We start from the raw sequence: 14,185 nt of genomic DNA on the forward strand, positions 1-14,185 counted from the left end.
CTGCTTTGTTGACTCTGCCCAAGCCTTGACTGTGTGGATCACAAGAAACTGTGGAAAATTCTGAAAGAGATGGGAACACCAGACCACCTGACCTGCCTCTGGAGAAATCTGTATGCAGATCAGGAAGCAACAGTTAGAACTGGACATGGAACAACAGACTGGTTCCAAATAGGAAAAGGAGTACGTCAAGTATATTATCACCCTGCTTATTTAACTTCCATGCAGAGTACATCATGAGAAACGCTGGGCTGGAAGAAGCACAAGGCGGAATCAAGGTTGCCGGGAGAAATATCAATAACCTTAGATATGCAAAATGACACCACCCTTATGGCAGAAAGTGAAGAACTAAAGAGCCTCTTGATGAAAGTGAAAGAGGAGAGTGAAAAAGTTGGCTTAAAGCTCAACATTCAGAAAACGAAGATCATGGCATCTTGTCCCATCACTTCATGGCAAATAGATGGGGAAACAGTGGAAACAGTGACAGACTTTATTTTGGGGGGCTCCAAAATCACTGCAATGATGACTGCAGCCATGAAATTAAAAGACGCTTACTCCTTGGAAGGAAAATTATGACCAACCTAGACAGCATATTAAAAAGCAGAGACATTACTTTGCCAACAAAGGTCCATCTAGTCAAGGCTATGGTTTTTCCAGTAGTCGTGTATGGATGTGAGAGTTGGACTATAAAGAAAGCTGAGCACTGAAGAATTGATGCTTTTCAACTGTGGTGTTGGAGAAGTCTCTTGAGAGTCCCTTGAACAGCAAGGAGATCCAACCAGTCCATCCTAAAGGAGATCAGTCCTGGGTGTTCACTGGAAGGACTGATGTTGAAGCTGAAACTCCAATACTTTGGCCTCCTGATGCAAAGAGCTGACTCTTTTGAAAAGACCCTGATTCTGGGAAAGATTGAGGGCAGGAGGAGAAGGGGACGACAGAGGATGAGATGGTTGGATGGCATCACCAACTCAATGGACATGAGTTTGGGTAAACTCCGGGAGTTGGTGATGGACAGGGAGACCTGGCGTATCACAGTTCATGGGGTCGCAAAGAGTCGGATACGACTGAGCAACTGAACTGAACTGATTCATCTTAGGTTGCACAGTTTGCTCAAAAAATATAGAAAGAAAGGCAGTGACTGTATTTTGAACATAAGTATTAGTATTTTGAAAATTGTGTCCAGTTTGTTAGAATTTGACTCATTATCTGCTTACTTAGCAGTTCTAGATTTTATATCCACAAAACCAGACAAGGAATTCTTAAGTCTTGTTTCATCCCCAAGATTTCCTGGAAGGAACATAAATACAAGTTTCAGTCCAGAAAGGACCTCAGCAATCAACTGGTTTAACCTTTTCATTTTACTGATGAGGAAGCTAAGAGTGAGCATACCTGAAGACAGGGTGCTAGCTAGTCCCTGATGCTGTTACAGAATTCTCACTTGCCACCGGTCAAATTCTTGTCAAGACCTGGGCCATCAGGCCAACGCCATTCTCCTCTGCTACCTCCTGCTGAGGCAGCAGGACAATCATAGGTTAGCAAAATGCATCCACCAAATTTTCTTCTTACAGAAACACTTTCAGTTTTCCGGGCAAATGGTATGTGTTCAATGCATTCATTTTTTTCTCCCTATTTGAAAAGTTCTTAGCCTTGGCCTGTAATTCTGAGGCTCTGGTAGGGGACACTTAATACAGGTATATAGGCTTGTGCATTAGACTGGATTTCATTTCTTCAAATGTCCTCCTTTCCTGTCTGTTGTGATTTTTCTTTTTTCCAAAACAGAATGGTGCATGGTTATCCTTGAGCTATTCTACTTGTTTTTGTTCTAGCACACCAATCCCTCACCAATGTTAGAAGAAATATACATCACAGTTTATACTCAGATCTCATCCCTTACATACAAAAAGATTCAGTCCTTCTTGCTTTCTTTTTCTTTTTTGAGGGGGATGGAGTGGTATTGGTGGACTCTAAGCTCTGTGATATTATCTTTCTTGGTCATGCTTGGGCAGTGTCCAGCCCCTAGCAGATGAATGAATGAGTGGGAACAATATTCTATAAATGGTTTGTGGCTTAGAAAATCAACTATTGACCCCTGATATCAAATTGTGTATCTGACATGAAGACTTGCATGACTCCCAGTCTTCGTTGAAAGGTATTATGTCCAGAGGCTGAAATGGGATCCCCAATGCCTTGTTCTAGCCGTGAGATGTAATGGATGGGCTATGAATAGACAGCTTCTTAAAAACAAAAGGAATTTTAGTTCCTTTGACCCATTCTCAGAGTAACTGTGAAACACAAGATCAAACAGAGCTAGTGGTAGACCTGGGGCCGGAATCAACCGTTCTTGTCCCCATCCCTGTGCTTTCCTCTTAAGACATCCAACAGTCTTGCCAGTGACCACCCCTGCACGGCAAAGTCAAGTTCTGTGACACCGAAGCCCTCATAGACCTAGAACAGAAGTAGAACGTATGTCATGGCATGTATGGTGCCCAAAGAAGACTCCACTAACCATCATGACCCTCTTCTCCATTGGGTCTGGACAGAACCTCGGGCAGCCATGACCAACCAGAGTTGGCACTCCCAATGAAACCTACCAGCCACCCTGCTCTAGAGGACATCAGGATTTCAGAAGCCAATGAACTCTGGTCTTCACCTGTCTTCTCAAGATGAGCTGGACCTCCAGCCAGGAACCTCCCACCCTTTATCGCTCTTCACACCCCCAAAGGGCTTAGTGGTGATGTCTGCAAGCAGGTCTCCACAGCATGTTTCAGCCAGACAAAGCAGGCGCAGTTACTAGTCATGACTCCAAGCCAGGCAAGATGATTAGGAAAAGCTAAATTTATATTAAATTATCATAAAGTCCTAAAATACTGAACATAGTGGTTAAATAACTCCAGAAAGTCCAATCTCTCCAGTGAGTAACGTTAAAACCATTACACGTGAGTGTGGGAGAATCACTTCCATTAGTTTAGGACAGAGAGATTTTGCTTTTTACATAGTAAATCAGTGCTCAAATAGATATTTCTTCAAATATGTCCTTTCTACATTCTGAACAGCCCAAGTGCAATAAGATCCTCCCCCCTTTCCACATGAGAAGATACCGTTTGGCTACTTTCTCTCCACATCCCCAAGCCGCGAATCCGAGGACCCAGAATGCTCCTGCGTTTACTGCCCCGTCAAATGTGAAATGCCCCCTTTCCTCCCAGGAGGGGGACCTTTCTTTTCCTACTTTGTGTTCTGGGAAATCCTGTTTGGCCTGGCCTGGCTGTCCTTTGAAGGTCCAGACCTGGGGCTGGCTACTGAGCAGGGCTAAGAGCCTGGCACCTGTCTCAAGCGATCTTAGAACCAACAGGAAAAGGTTAGCTCTGGTCTTCCCTTTTCACTCAACATGTTTGGCGGCTGATTTCTCAATGCCAGGAGCCCCAGGACATGTTTCAAATTTGGAAACTTACCCTCGAGGCACCCCCATCTATCCTCAGCTCCTGTTGTGTCTTCTCATCCCTGGGTGAAAGAGGTCCGGGTGTGTCCTGGGCTGAAAAGGCCTCCTCAGTGTTTTTCTCTACCTTTCTACTCCTTGCCTCCCCGACACACACACTTTGCATCTTTATTTAGGCCTCTTCACCACAGGTGCCCACAAGGCTAGATCAGAATAAGCACATTAGGCACTGAAAAAACAAACCCAGAAGAGCTAGGTCGAAGTTTAGGACGGTAAGAAGTCTCAATTCCCCCAACATTTGTGTGACACGCATGCCTTTTCTGTGAATAAGCATGAAGCCAGTGACAGCATCTCAGCACAGAAAGGGAGTCACCTAGCTGGGAGGACTTGGAGTGGGAACTTCACCACCCCCAGCTGCAGGCTCTGTCCACTCGCTTAGATCCCTGAGCACCTGAGAATGCAGGAGGCTCAGCCTCATGGACCCCTTCACTTTAGGCCCTGGGGGCCTCGAGTCTCGCTCTTCCCAGCCATTTGTTGAACTTAAGGGCTCTCCTTTGAGAAGTTGCTCCAGGATCTCTGCGCTCAGAATCCCAGAGAATGAGGAGGGAAGAGAGTGGCAGGACATTAAAAGTTCAGGAGATGTGCTATGTTTGGCCTAAGAAGCACTTCTCAGATATGGCAGAGACCCCGTGCTGAGGCCCCCATACTTACTCAAGCCACCAGCTCACAGCCTGGAGGCAGCAGGAGGGGATTCGTGTCAGCCAGCAGCTCTGTGGTAGGGACCCCCACCCCCAGTCATCTGAAGGTAGAAAAGGCTCCAGGCATTCTGGCAGGAGGAAGAACAGCTTGAGCCAGACCCAGATAGATCTCTTCAATGCCTGCAGCTGGAAAAACAACTCTCAGGGCACGAATCATATCCACCGCCGGCAATGGACAGGACACCCGGCCCAATCACCCTTGAAATCTTTCTCATGTTGCCAACGCCCTAGAGGCCGGAGGTTCCCCAGATGCCCATGCCAGCTGGGCTGACTCCTCCTCCTCCTCTCAGCCTCTATCCTTCATCTCTCTCTCTGTACATGACCCCAGCCCCCGGTTCCAGCTCCCAGTCAGCAAGTTCTCCAGAGAAGGGATCAGGCCAGCTCTGATGGGGGGAGTGCCGTCTTGGGTCATCAGCTCTGGTGGGGCAGGCATTGAGGGTACCAGGGGAGGCAGGTGGAGCTCTGTAACGACGAGGAATCGTTACCAGGCCTGGTTTCGGGGCGCCGGGGTGGGGCGGGGGGCGCTCAGGATGGAGTGCAGGAGGTGAGGTTCGTGGTACAGTCCAGGTCTAAATTCTGAGGACGCCCCATCATTTCTGGTGCACAGGTAGGTACGAACTCGGGTGGAAACAGCTCGCGCAGAGGGCTCGGGGAGCAGTTAACGGGGTGGCAGGAGGAGGAGCAGGACCAGCACAGAGAAAAGGGGCCTGCCGTGTAAGCGAGCACGAGGACCGGGAGTCCACCAAGGAGAAGGAAGAGGCAGGGAGGGGAACGCGGGCATTTAGACCTGGCTCTCCGAGGAGAGCTTGCGTTCGTGTCTCCAGCCTGTGTCGGGCAGGGAGCCCCGTCTTTCGGGAGTGGCTGCCGTATGGACGCTGCTGCACTCGGACTGCTCTTCCTGCAACAGCTGCTCCGTCTCCGTGTCGTCCAGGGAGCCAGAGCTGGCCTGGATGGACACGGTGTCTGTCTTCATGCACACATGATCCCGAAGAAGCCCCCCCCGGGAGCTGCGCAGTTGCTTGAGGTCATCCCACTCGGCATCGTCGCCAGCCAGGAGGCAGATGCCCTCGACAATCTTGACCTTCTCCTTGGTGTAGTTATGGTCAGGTCCACCCTGGGGTGGAGAGCAGAGAGACACAGTCAGTTGATCAGCTCTCTCTGAAGTGGGTGGATGGAGTAGGAGTGGGTGCGAAGAGTGCAAAGATCTCACAGACAAACGGGGAAATTTAGTCAGAGCCAATATATAAGGCTGAGCCTAAAAGGAAAGGAGCAGCTTTGATGATCATTACCATTTATCATACGGGGAGGCGGGAGAACCATGGCTTCCGGCCTTGCGTGAGCCACGCACTGGCTGCGTCACCTGGGGCGAATCACTGAACATCTCCCAAACTCAGGCTCACCTCTTTAGAGCAACAGTACCCATACCTCATAACCTATGGCTGTGAGCGTCAAAACAGGTGATCCAGGAAATGCAATTAGTAGGTACCTAACGTATAAAATCTAACCCGTAACATGCACTACGTCATGTTAGCTATTGCCACATCACTAATGTGGTTTATTAATGGGACAGCATGCTAAGATACTGGCCAGAAGCAATTGATGGAAGCAGTTAAATGTTCACTTATTCAAGGTTTTAAACCACTTTTGTGCTATTTTATTCTTTTTTGTTTGTTTTTAAAGTAGAGTTGATTTACAATGTTGTGTTAGTTTCTGGTTACAGCAAAGTGATTCCGTTAAAATTCTTTTTCAGATTCTTTTCCACTATAGTTTATTACAAGATATTGAACATAGCTCCATGTTCTATTTTAGTCTTAATTCTCTTCTTTCTAATGTTCTTAAGAAAAATTTCAGAAGGTAAGGCAGAAAGGCTCTAGAAAACCCTCTCATTTGGGTTCCAAGTGTCAATCCACTGGGGACCTGTAACCTACAAGCTTTTGTGTGAGGTTATTCTGCCTCTGCTCCCATGAGCCTTGGGGCCATTCTCAAGCACCCAGGGATCGTTCCAAGGAAGCCTTAAGTTCTGCTCAGGCTTCTCCGTTTTTGGATTCCTCAAAGGACAGCCTTACTCCTGGTTTCTGGGGGATACCAACCCACATGCCGCCACTGCCAAGAGAAAAATGGGCCATGGCTTGGCTTCTGTCCCTGGGATAGTGTTCCTGCCAAGAGCCCTGCAACTGCTGCTTTATTTTAGTAACAATTCAATTCCACAGATATTTATTGAGCCCCTACAATAAGCAGGATGCTTTGATGGTTACACAACATAAAATGTGGTCCTCCCAGCCCTCTGGGAGTAAGAGCTCCCTCAATCAAGCAGAGAGAGACACAGCACACGAGCCCACAGGCACGCACACACATGCCCAGTCACCAAGCACACGCTCCATGCCGAATTAGTGTAGATAAGACGCAGCCCACTCAGTGTCTTCATCACAGAGACACGGGGGGTAAGTCAGGAAGAGGTGGGTGGCACGGCACTAGCAATGGGGGATACCACTCCCTCTACAAACACACAGCAACAGGTACCTGAAATGAAGAGGAAATCAGAAGAGAAAGGGTGAAAGACTATCAGAGGGGTGAAAGAGCTGCTGAGGAGAAAGCATACAACAGGAGAAAGAGTCACATGATTTTAGTGTCTAACCGAGGGCCCTCACTGGGGGTCCTTTCTGGGGCATCAGACACGCCAGGAACCCAAGAAGCTTCCAGAATCTTTCTCTCAAAAGATATTAATAGAGAAGGGGGTCTGTCATCCCTGAATCTGCAAGCTATCCCTACAGGTTCGGTTTTGGCTTGTAGCAGGTTTTTTTAATAGGGGAATTCGTGGATCCTGAAATCACATGATTATTATGCAGAGCGTACTAGTTATGCAGAGGAGCTCTGTCGGTGTGAGGGCTGGTTTTGACTGTGCTAGACAGGCCGAGAGAATCTCATATAGTCCCATACAGGATAATTTCTAATGAAGGGTTGCAGGTTTTTAGGAAAAAAAAGTCCTAGGTTATACGCCCTCATTGAAATGGGACTATTTTTCCTGCCTAAACATTCAGCAAATAATTTTTCACAACAAAGGAGTTAAAAGAACAAAAGCACATAAACTTTCAGAACTATAGAGAAATTCCTTTAGATTCTGTGATAAAAGGAAAAATAGCAAAACACCAGCCAATCCCAACTATAGCTTGGGTGCCGACAGCTTGGATCAGGGGTTAGAAAGCGGGAGTCCAGGAGTTCTAGGAGTTTGGGGTCATTCTAAAGGGGCACAGCCTCACTGCTGGGGAATGACCGCTCTAGAAGGGATGGAACATCTGAGCCTGGGAAAACATGTTTGGGCAGGGAGGTGCACACCCACATGCTTTCAGACCTAAACCTCCTGGGATCTGCTTGCTTGCTTTTTTTTTTTAAGTTTTTATTTTTTAAATCGAATTTGTTGCAGTAATGCTTCTGTTTTTATGTTTTAGGTCTTTGGCCCCAAAGCATGTGGGATCTTAGCTTCCTGCCCAGGGATTGAACCCACACCCTCTGCGTCGGAAGGTGAGGTCCCAACCGCACCAGGGACGTCCCTGGAATCTGCTTTCTAACCTTGCTCTCACCAGGGCCCCTCAAGCTGGTCCCTCACAAGCTGCCGACCTCTCCAGAAACCCAAATCACATTCCAGTCTTCTCTTCACTGTCGCTCCCAAGATGGCAGGACCACCCAGCACCCCTCCCTGCAGCCTTACTGCTCAGGTGACTGGAGCGTAATCCCCCGCCCCCTCCAGAAACACTCTCAGATACGAGTCTTCATGTTTACCTCTTTCTTATAGCACAGTTGATTGTACATGGCCGGTTTGGGGGTCGCTTCGATCTTCACTTCCTGAGTGGAAGTTCGGTAGGAGGGGTTGCTGTAGGTCAGGTTCCCCATTCCAGGATCAGTTAACTTGGACTTTTTGTGTCTTTGGAAGAAAAAGGGATGAGAAATTAGTTCAGATCTGTATGGGGAGGATATCTGGGCAGGCAGCCTCGCAGTGGGCCCTGTCTCCTGGTTCTCACACCTTCTGCATCCCTGCCCCGTGAATGTGGGCTGGGCCTGCTGACTTGCTTCTGTGGAACAGAATGTAGAAAAGTGTGGGATACTAGATTTGGTTACGAGGAAACTCCTGACAAGGAAACTGGCTTCCCTCTTGGCTTGCCCTCCTTCTCTGTCTCTCTCCTGCTTTTGTTCTGAGGGATGCAAGCTGCCATGTTGGAAGTTGTTCTATGGAAAGGCCCACAAGGCAAGGAACTGACAAGGGAGGCCTCCAGCCCACAGCCTGCAAGGAACTGAATCCTGGGCTTAGAAGGGAATCCTTGCCCTTCCTCTTGCAGTCAAGTCTCAAGATAAGACTGGAACCCTGGCTGACACCTGGATTGCCTGAGACAGCCTGAGGCAGAGGCACCAGCTAAGCCGCACCCAGATTTCTGACCCACAGAAACTGTGAGGTAATCAGTGGTTGTCACTTTAAGTTGCTAAGTTTGGGGTTAATGTTGTACAGCAATAGAAAACGAATACACCAAGCGTTAGCGTCGAGACAGACCCATGTTTCCATCCCACTTGTGTTACTTATTAGCTGCTAGGGATGTTGGTGAACATGATCTAAACTTCCTGAACTTTAGATCCTCATCTGTAAAGTGAGGAACAATAATACCTGTATTATAAGGTGGTTGTGGCGTTGAGACATAGTCATTAAATGGTAGCTGTTACTATTATTACTGTCGTGGTGGTGGTGGTTTAGTTGCTAAGTTGTGTCCGACTCTTGTGACCCCATGGACTGTAGCCTGCCAGGCTCCTCTATCCATGGGATTCTCCAGGCAAGTAAACTGGAGCAGATTGCCATTTCCTTCTCCAGGGGAATATTCCCAACCCAGGACTCGAAACCGGGTCTCCTGCACTGCAGGCAGATTCTTTACCGACTGAGGTATAAAGGAAGCCCATTAAACTATTGTAGCTGTTGTTATTAGCAGAAGGATGTTTTTGCTGTGAGTTGCATTTAAAGCATTTAGGGGAAATATATATATATAGAGAGAGAGTGATAAAAAAGTATTCTAACTTGAAATTTAGGATTCCCAGGATTCCTACTGAGCAATGATACATCACCCAACATTGTCATAAAGGGTTGTATTTGCGTGAAGAGAAAATCACTTCCAGCTTCAGTGGTTTGAGGTGGTGTGGGATGGTGGCAGAAAAGCAAAGCTGCTAGATCAGTGCCAGCTTTGCCTCTTACTGTGTGACCTTGGGCGACATCCCCCGTGTCCTCAGGATCCTAGCCCATAAGGAAAATCCCGAGGGTTGCTGGGGTCATGAAATGAGGAAATGACCTGTGATGTGCCTGGGGAAGAAGGGTACACATTCAGGTATCTGCCCTTCCCTTCTGCTGCTCTGCCCAGGGAGCCAGCTTTGAAATGAGGTTGGTCAGCAGCTGAATCAGTGAGCAGTCAGCTTCAAGGGGGTCCCAAACGTGCTAACGGGGCCCTTCAGTGAACATGTGGCCCCTGCAGTGGGGCTGAGGTTACCTGTACAGCATCAAAGCCGCAATCACCACCAGAATCAGCAGAATGCTGAGGAGTCCACCGATGACGTAGCTGGCGTGAAGTCCTTCCCCTGGGAAGAGCAGAGGGATGCTAGGTGGGGACCACGGATGGTCTTCTAGCTGGCGTGAGGGGTGGGAGGATGGAAGACTCCTTTTTACCTCCCACACCATCTGAGGACAATTACAGGCCTCCTTCTCAGGGAAGAGGCTGCAGGGGGTGGGCGGAGGGGGCTGAGAAGAAACCTATCACTCTGTCAGCATCTCTAACCCCAGTTCTACCACTTACTACCTGTGTGACTTAAGGCAAGATGCTTAACTTCTAAGCCCAAGTTTTCTCATCAGTTAAATGAAAATAATAAATTCCTCATTTATTATTTATATTTAATAATAAATACATAATATCACATAATAAATGTATTACATCTGGAGATAGAAAGTGAGAGTGTATATACAAATACATTCATATACAGTCATGAATACATTGGTCGTTTAGTCACTAAGTCATGTCCAACTCTTTGCAACCCCATGGACTATAGCCCACCAGGCTCCCCTATGAGATTTCCCAGGCAAGCATACTGGAGTGGGTTGCCATTTCCTTCTCCAGGGGGGTCTTCCTGACCCAGGGGTCAAACTTGCAGCTCCTGCTTCGTCAGGCAGGTTTTTTTACCACTGAGCCACCGGGGAACCCGATGCACACACAGATATGGCTTAATAAATAAGTGCCTGGCATACAGAAAGCACTCCAGAAGTGGCAGCGATTTATGGTTGTTCTTTCTATGAGTTTAGTCTAAGGAAAGGGTTCATCAACCCCAGAGTCCCCGTGAAGGTTCCTCAAGATCTCAATGGCGACTTCAATTTCTTACCTCTCGTTTTTCAAAGCAGATGGACACTGGGGGCTTACCTGGAGCAGCAGGCACGGCCTCATTGGAATGCGCGCAGAGGCCCAACCGGGCATCCTTTTCAGAGCACCTGTGGGGCAGAGAGAACCAAATGTGAAAGCTACCTGTATTCAACAAAGATCTTGCCTTCCTCCAGGAAAAGCGGAAAGTCCTGTGAGGACCGGGCAAAAGGCCTGGGATCAGGGCTTTCAGATAGGAGACTGTACCAGACAGGAGAGGTTAGAAGCAAGGAGAGGGCAGGACCAGGAAATACAGAGCAATCCACGTGAGTCTTCAAGATGCTACCTGGAACTCTGCTCAGTGTTATGTGGCAGCCTGGATGGGAGGAGCATCTGGGGGAGAATGGATTCATGTACACGTGTGGCTGAGCCCCTTTGCTGTGCGCCTGAAACTGTCACAGCATCGTTCATCAGCTATTTGTTGTTGTTCAATTACATGCTGCTGCACGGACTGCAGCACACCAGGCTTCCCTGTCCTTCACCATCTCCCTGAGCTGGCTCAAACTCGTGTCCATTGAGTCGGTGATGGCATACCCCAATACAAAAGAAAAAGTTTAAAAAAAAAAACCCTGGGCTTCCCTGGTAGCTCAGTGGTAAAGAATCCGCCTGCCAATGCAGGAGACATGGGTTTGACCCCTTGTCTGGGAGGGCTCCACAGGTGGCAGAGCCCGTGCTCCGCCACAAAAGCTACTGTGTTGAGAAGCCCACGCACCTCACCTGGAGAATGGCCCCCACTCAGCACAACTAGAGAAAAGCCCACCCAGCAATGAAGACCCAGCATGGCCAATAAATCAATAAATAAAATTTAAGATGCTATATCATGTTTAAATGTTTTAAAATATGTATTCCTTTGTTGTTTTTTGGCCACAAGGCTTGTAGGATCCCAGAACCCCCAACCAGGGATTAAACCCAGGCCCTTGGCAGTGAAGGGGCTTCCCAGGTGGCATTAGAGGTAAGGAACCTGCCTGCCAATGCAGGTAGATATGAGAGACCCAGGTCCAACCCATGGGTCGGGAAGATCCCCTGGAGAAGGAAATGGCAACCCGCTCCAGTATTCTTGCCTGGAAAATCCCATGGGCAGAGGAGCCTGGTGGGCTGCAGTCCATAGGGTTGCACAGTCGGACACGACTGAATCAACTTGGCACACTCATGGCAGTGAAACAGTCACAACCACGGGACTGCCAGGGAATTCCCAAAATATGTACTCTTTAAATAGGATTCTTTAAAAAGAAGAAGCAGGTCTGGGAGTGAACTGAAAGTCTGCTGAAAGAACACTAAAGACATCAAATGGTAGGCTTTATTAAACTACCAGGGTGAGAGGGAAGAAGCTACCAGTCAAGCAAACCTCTCATTGGATAAAGATTATCACAAAGTCTAGAAAGACCTGAAAAAATATATATTTTGTTTTTTCTCTTTCATTCTTTTACATGGGAATATGCAAGACATCCAGAGAGAGGGCTTAGATAACTAACTTGAAATGCTGACAAGGTAACTCCTTTGGGGCACATTCTGAGCTGGCAATTAAAGGTATGTCCTAAAAGGTTAGAGCCCCCAGAGAGGGAAATGGGAACCCACACCAGTATTCTTGCCTGGAAAATTCCATGGATGGGGGAGCCCAGCAGGCTACAGACCATGGGATCACAAAGAATCGAACAAGACTGAGGGACTGACAGTTAAAAGCTTAGAGAAAAGCTGCTTGCAAAAGCATCTGAATCCAAGGTGTACTGAGTCTTCAAGTAAAAAATATCTGAGTAGGTTCAAAAGTTCTCTAAATAAGCCCAAATAAGATCAGATTAATAATGATTTTTAGAGCTTAAAAGTTAGTGAGAAAGGTATGTGTTTATATCATATAACATTTCTATATGAACTCTTCTAACAAGAGAAAACAGGCCAACACAATGTTGGAAAGCAATTATCCTCCAATTAAAGGTAAATTCAAAAAAGAGAAAATGGGGCACATAGAATAAATTTGATCTAATTTCAGGGACAACAGTCTAGAGTTGCCATTAGGGCTTATTACTCTGTTTCTGTCTTCACAATTGGAAGCAAGTATTAATTACCTTTTAAGCTACAGTTGATATTAAAAATAATATGACAGTAAAAATGATCTAACAGAAAAATGCCTGGGAAGATAGACATCAAAATAGTAAAAATAGGAAATGAAATCAATATTTCAAAAAGGTGTCTGCACCCCACATTCAATGTAGCATTATTTATAATAGCCAAGACATGGAAACCACCAAAGTGTCCATCAGTGGATGAATGGATAAAGAAAATGTTTGTATAGGGATACAATGGAACATTATTCAGCCATTAAAAAGTGGGGGGGTACATTCTGCCATTTGCAATAAAATGGATGGACCTTAAGGGCATTATGCTAAGTGAAATAAGTCAGACAGAGATATCACTTATACATGGACTCTGAAAAAAAATCAATAGATATAATTAATATCATACAGATTGGTAGTTGCCAGCAATGGGGGGTTTGGGGTAGACAAAAGAAGAAAGATGGTCAAAGGGCACAGACTTCCAGTTATAAGTCCTGGAAGTGGAATAGACATCATAGTGACTACAGTTAACAATACTGTATATTTGAAAGTTGCTAAGAGAGTAGTTAAAATTTTTTTAATTGAATTTACTTATTTTTAATTGACAGATAATTGCTTTACAGCACTGTGTTGGTTTCTGCCAAACACCAACAGGAGTCGGCCATAGGAATACCTCTGTCCCCTCCTGAGCCTCCCTCCCTCTGCCCTCCCCACCCCGCCCCTCTAGGTTCTTACAGAGCCCTGGTTTGAGGGCCCTGAGCCACACAGCAGATTCTCAGTGGCTATCTGTTTTACACAGGGTCGTGCATATGTTTCCATGTTACTCTCTCCAGACGCCCCACCCTCTCCTTTCTCCCCTACCCCACCCCGTGTCCACTGGCCTGTTCTCTGTCTGCATCTCTATTGCCGCCCTGCACATGGGCTCATTAGCACCATCTTTCTAGATTCCATATGTATGCATGGATATACGACATTTGTTTTCCTCTTTCTGACTTACTTTACTCTGTATAATAGGCTCTACAGGCTCACCCACCTCATTAGAACTGACTCAAATGCATTCCTTTTTATGGCTGAGTAATATTCCATTGTATATATGTACCACAGCTTCTTTACCCATTCATTTGTAGCTGGACATCTAGCTTGCTTCCATTTCCTAGCTTTTGTAAATAGTGCTGCAGTGGACATTGGGGTACATGTGACTTTTTCAATTTTGGTTTCCTCAGGGTATATGCCTAGTAGTAGGATTGCTGAAAGAGTAGATTTTAAAAGTTCTCATTGTAAGAAAAAAAACTGGATACGTGTGGTAATGGATGTTAACTAACTAGACTTATTGTGGTAATAATTTTGCAATATACATATATAACAACAACAAGAAACACTAAAGGTAATTATCTATGCGCATATGGTACTTATTTCTTCTTTACTCCTATCTGTATTTCCAAATTATTTTTTTGCCAAGCATAAATTAAAAAAACACATTTATCTGACTTTCTCTACATTGAATATAACATATTTCAT

At 46.5% G+C, this 14,185-nt stretch overlaps 1 protein-coding gene across 1 annotated transcript in view; it reads right to left on the bottom strand.

The window, feature by feature from the left end:
• Positions 1–2,821: 2,821 nt before the first annotated feature.
• Positions 2,822–14,185, bottom strand: part of LRP4 (LDL receptor related protein 4) — a 53,390-nt gene continuing 42,026 nt past the window's right edge. The window contains exons 35-38 of the mRNA XM_052652323.1: positions 10,623–10,690; positions 9,705–9,792; positions 7,966–8,107; positions 2,822–5,302 (exon numbers count right to left, since the gene is read on the bottom strand). Coding sequence (XP_052508283.1) covers positions 4,970–5,302; positions 7,966–8,107; positions 9,705–9,792; positions 10,623–10,690 — 631 coding nt within the window. The 3' untranslated portion in view covers positions 2,822–4,969. The remainder of the gene's footprint in view (positions 5,303–7,965; positions 8,108–9,704; positions 9,793–10,622; positions 10,691–14,185) is intronic.

Source organism: Budorcas taxicolor, chromosome 15 (genome assembly GCF_023091745.1).
Source record: "Budorcas taxicolor isolate Tak-1 chromosome 15, Takin1.1, whole genome shotgun sequence".
NCBI lineage: Eukaryota > Metazoa > Chordata > Mammalia > Artiodactyla > Bovidae > Budorcas > Budorcas taxicolor.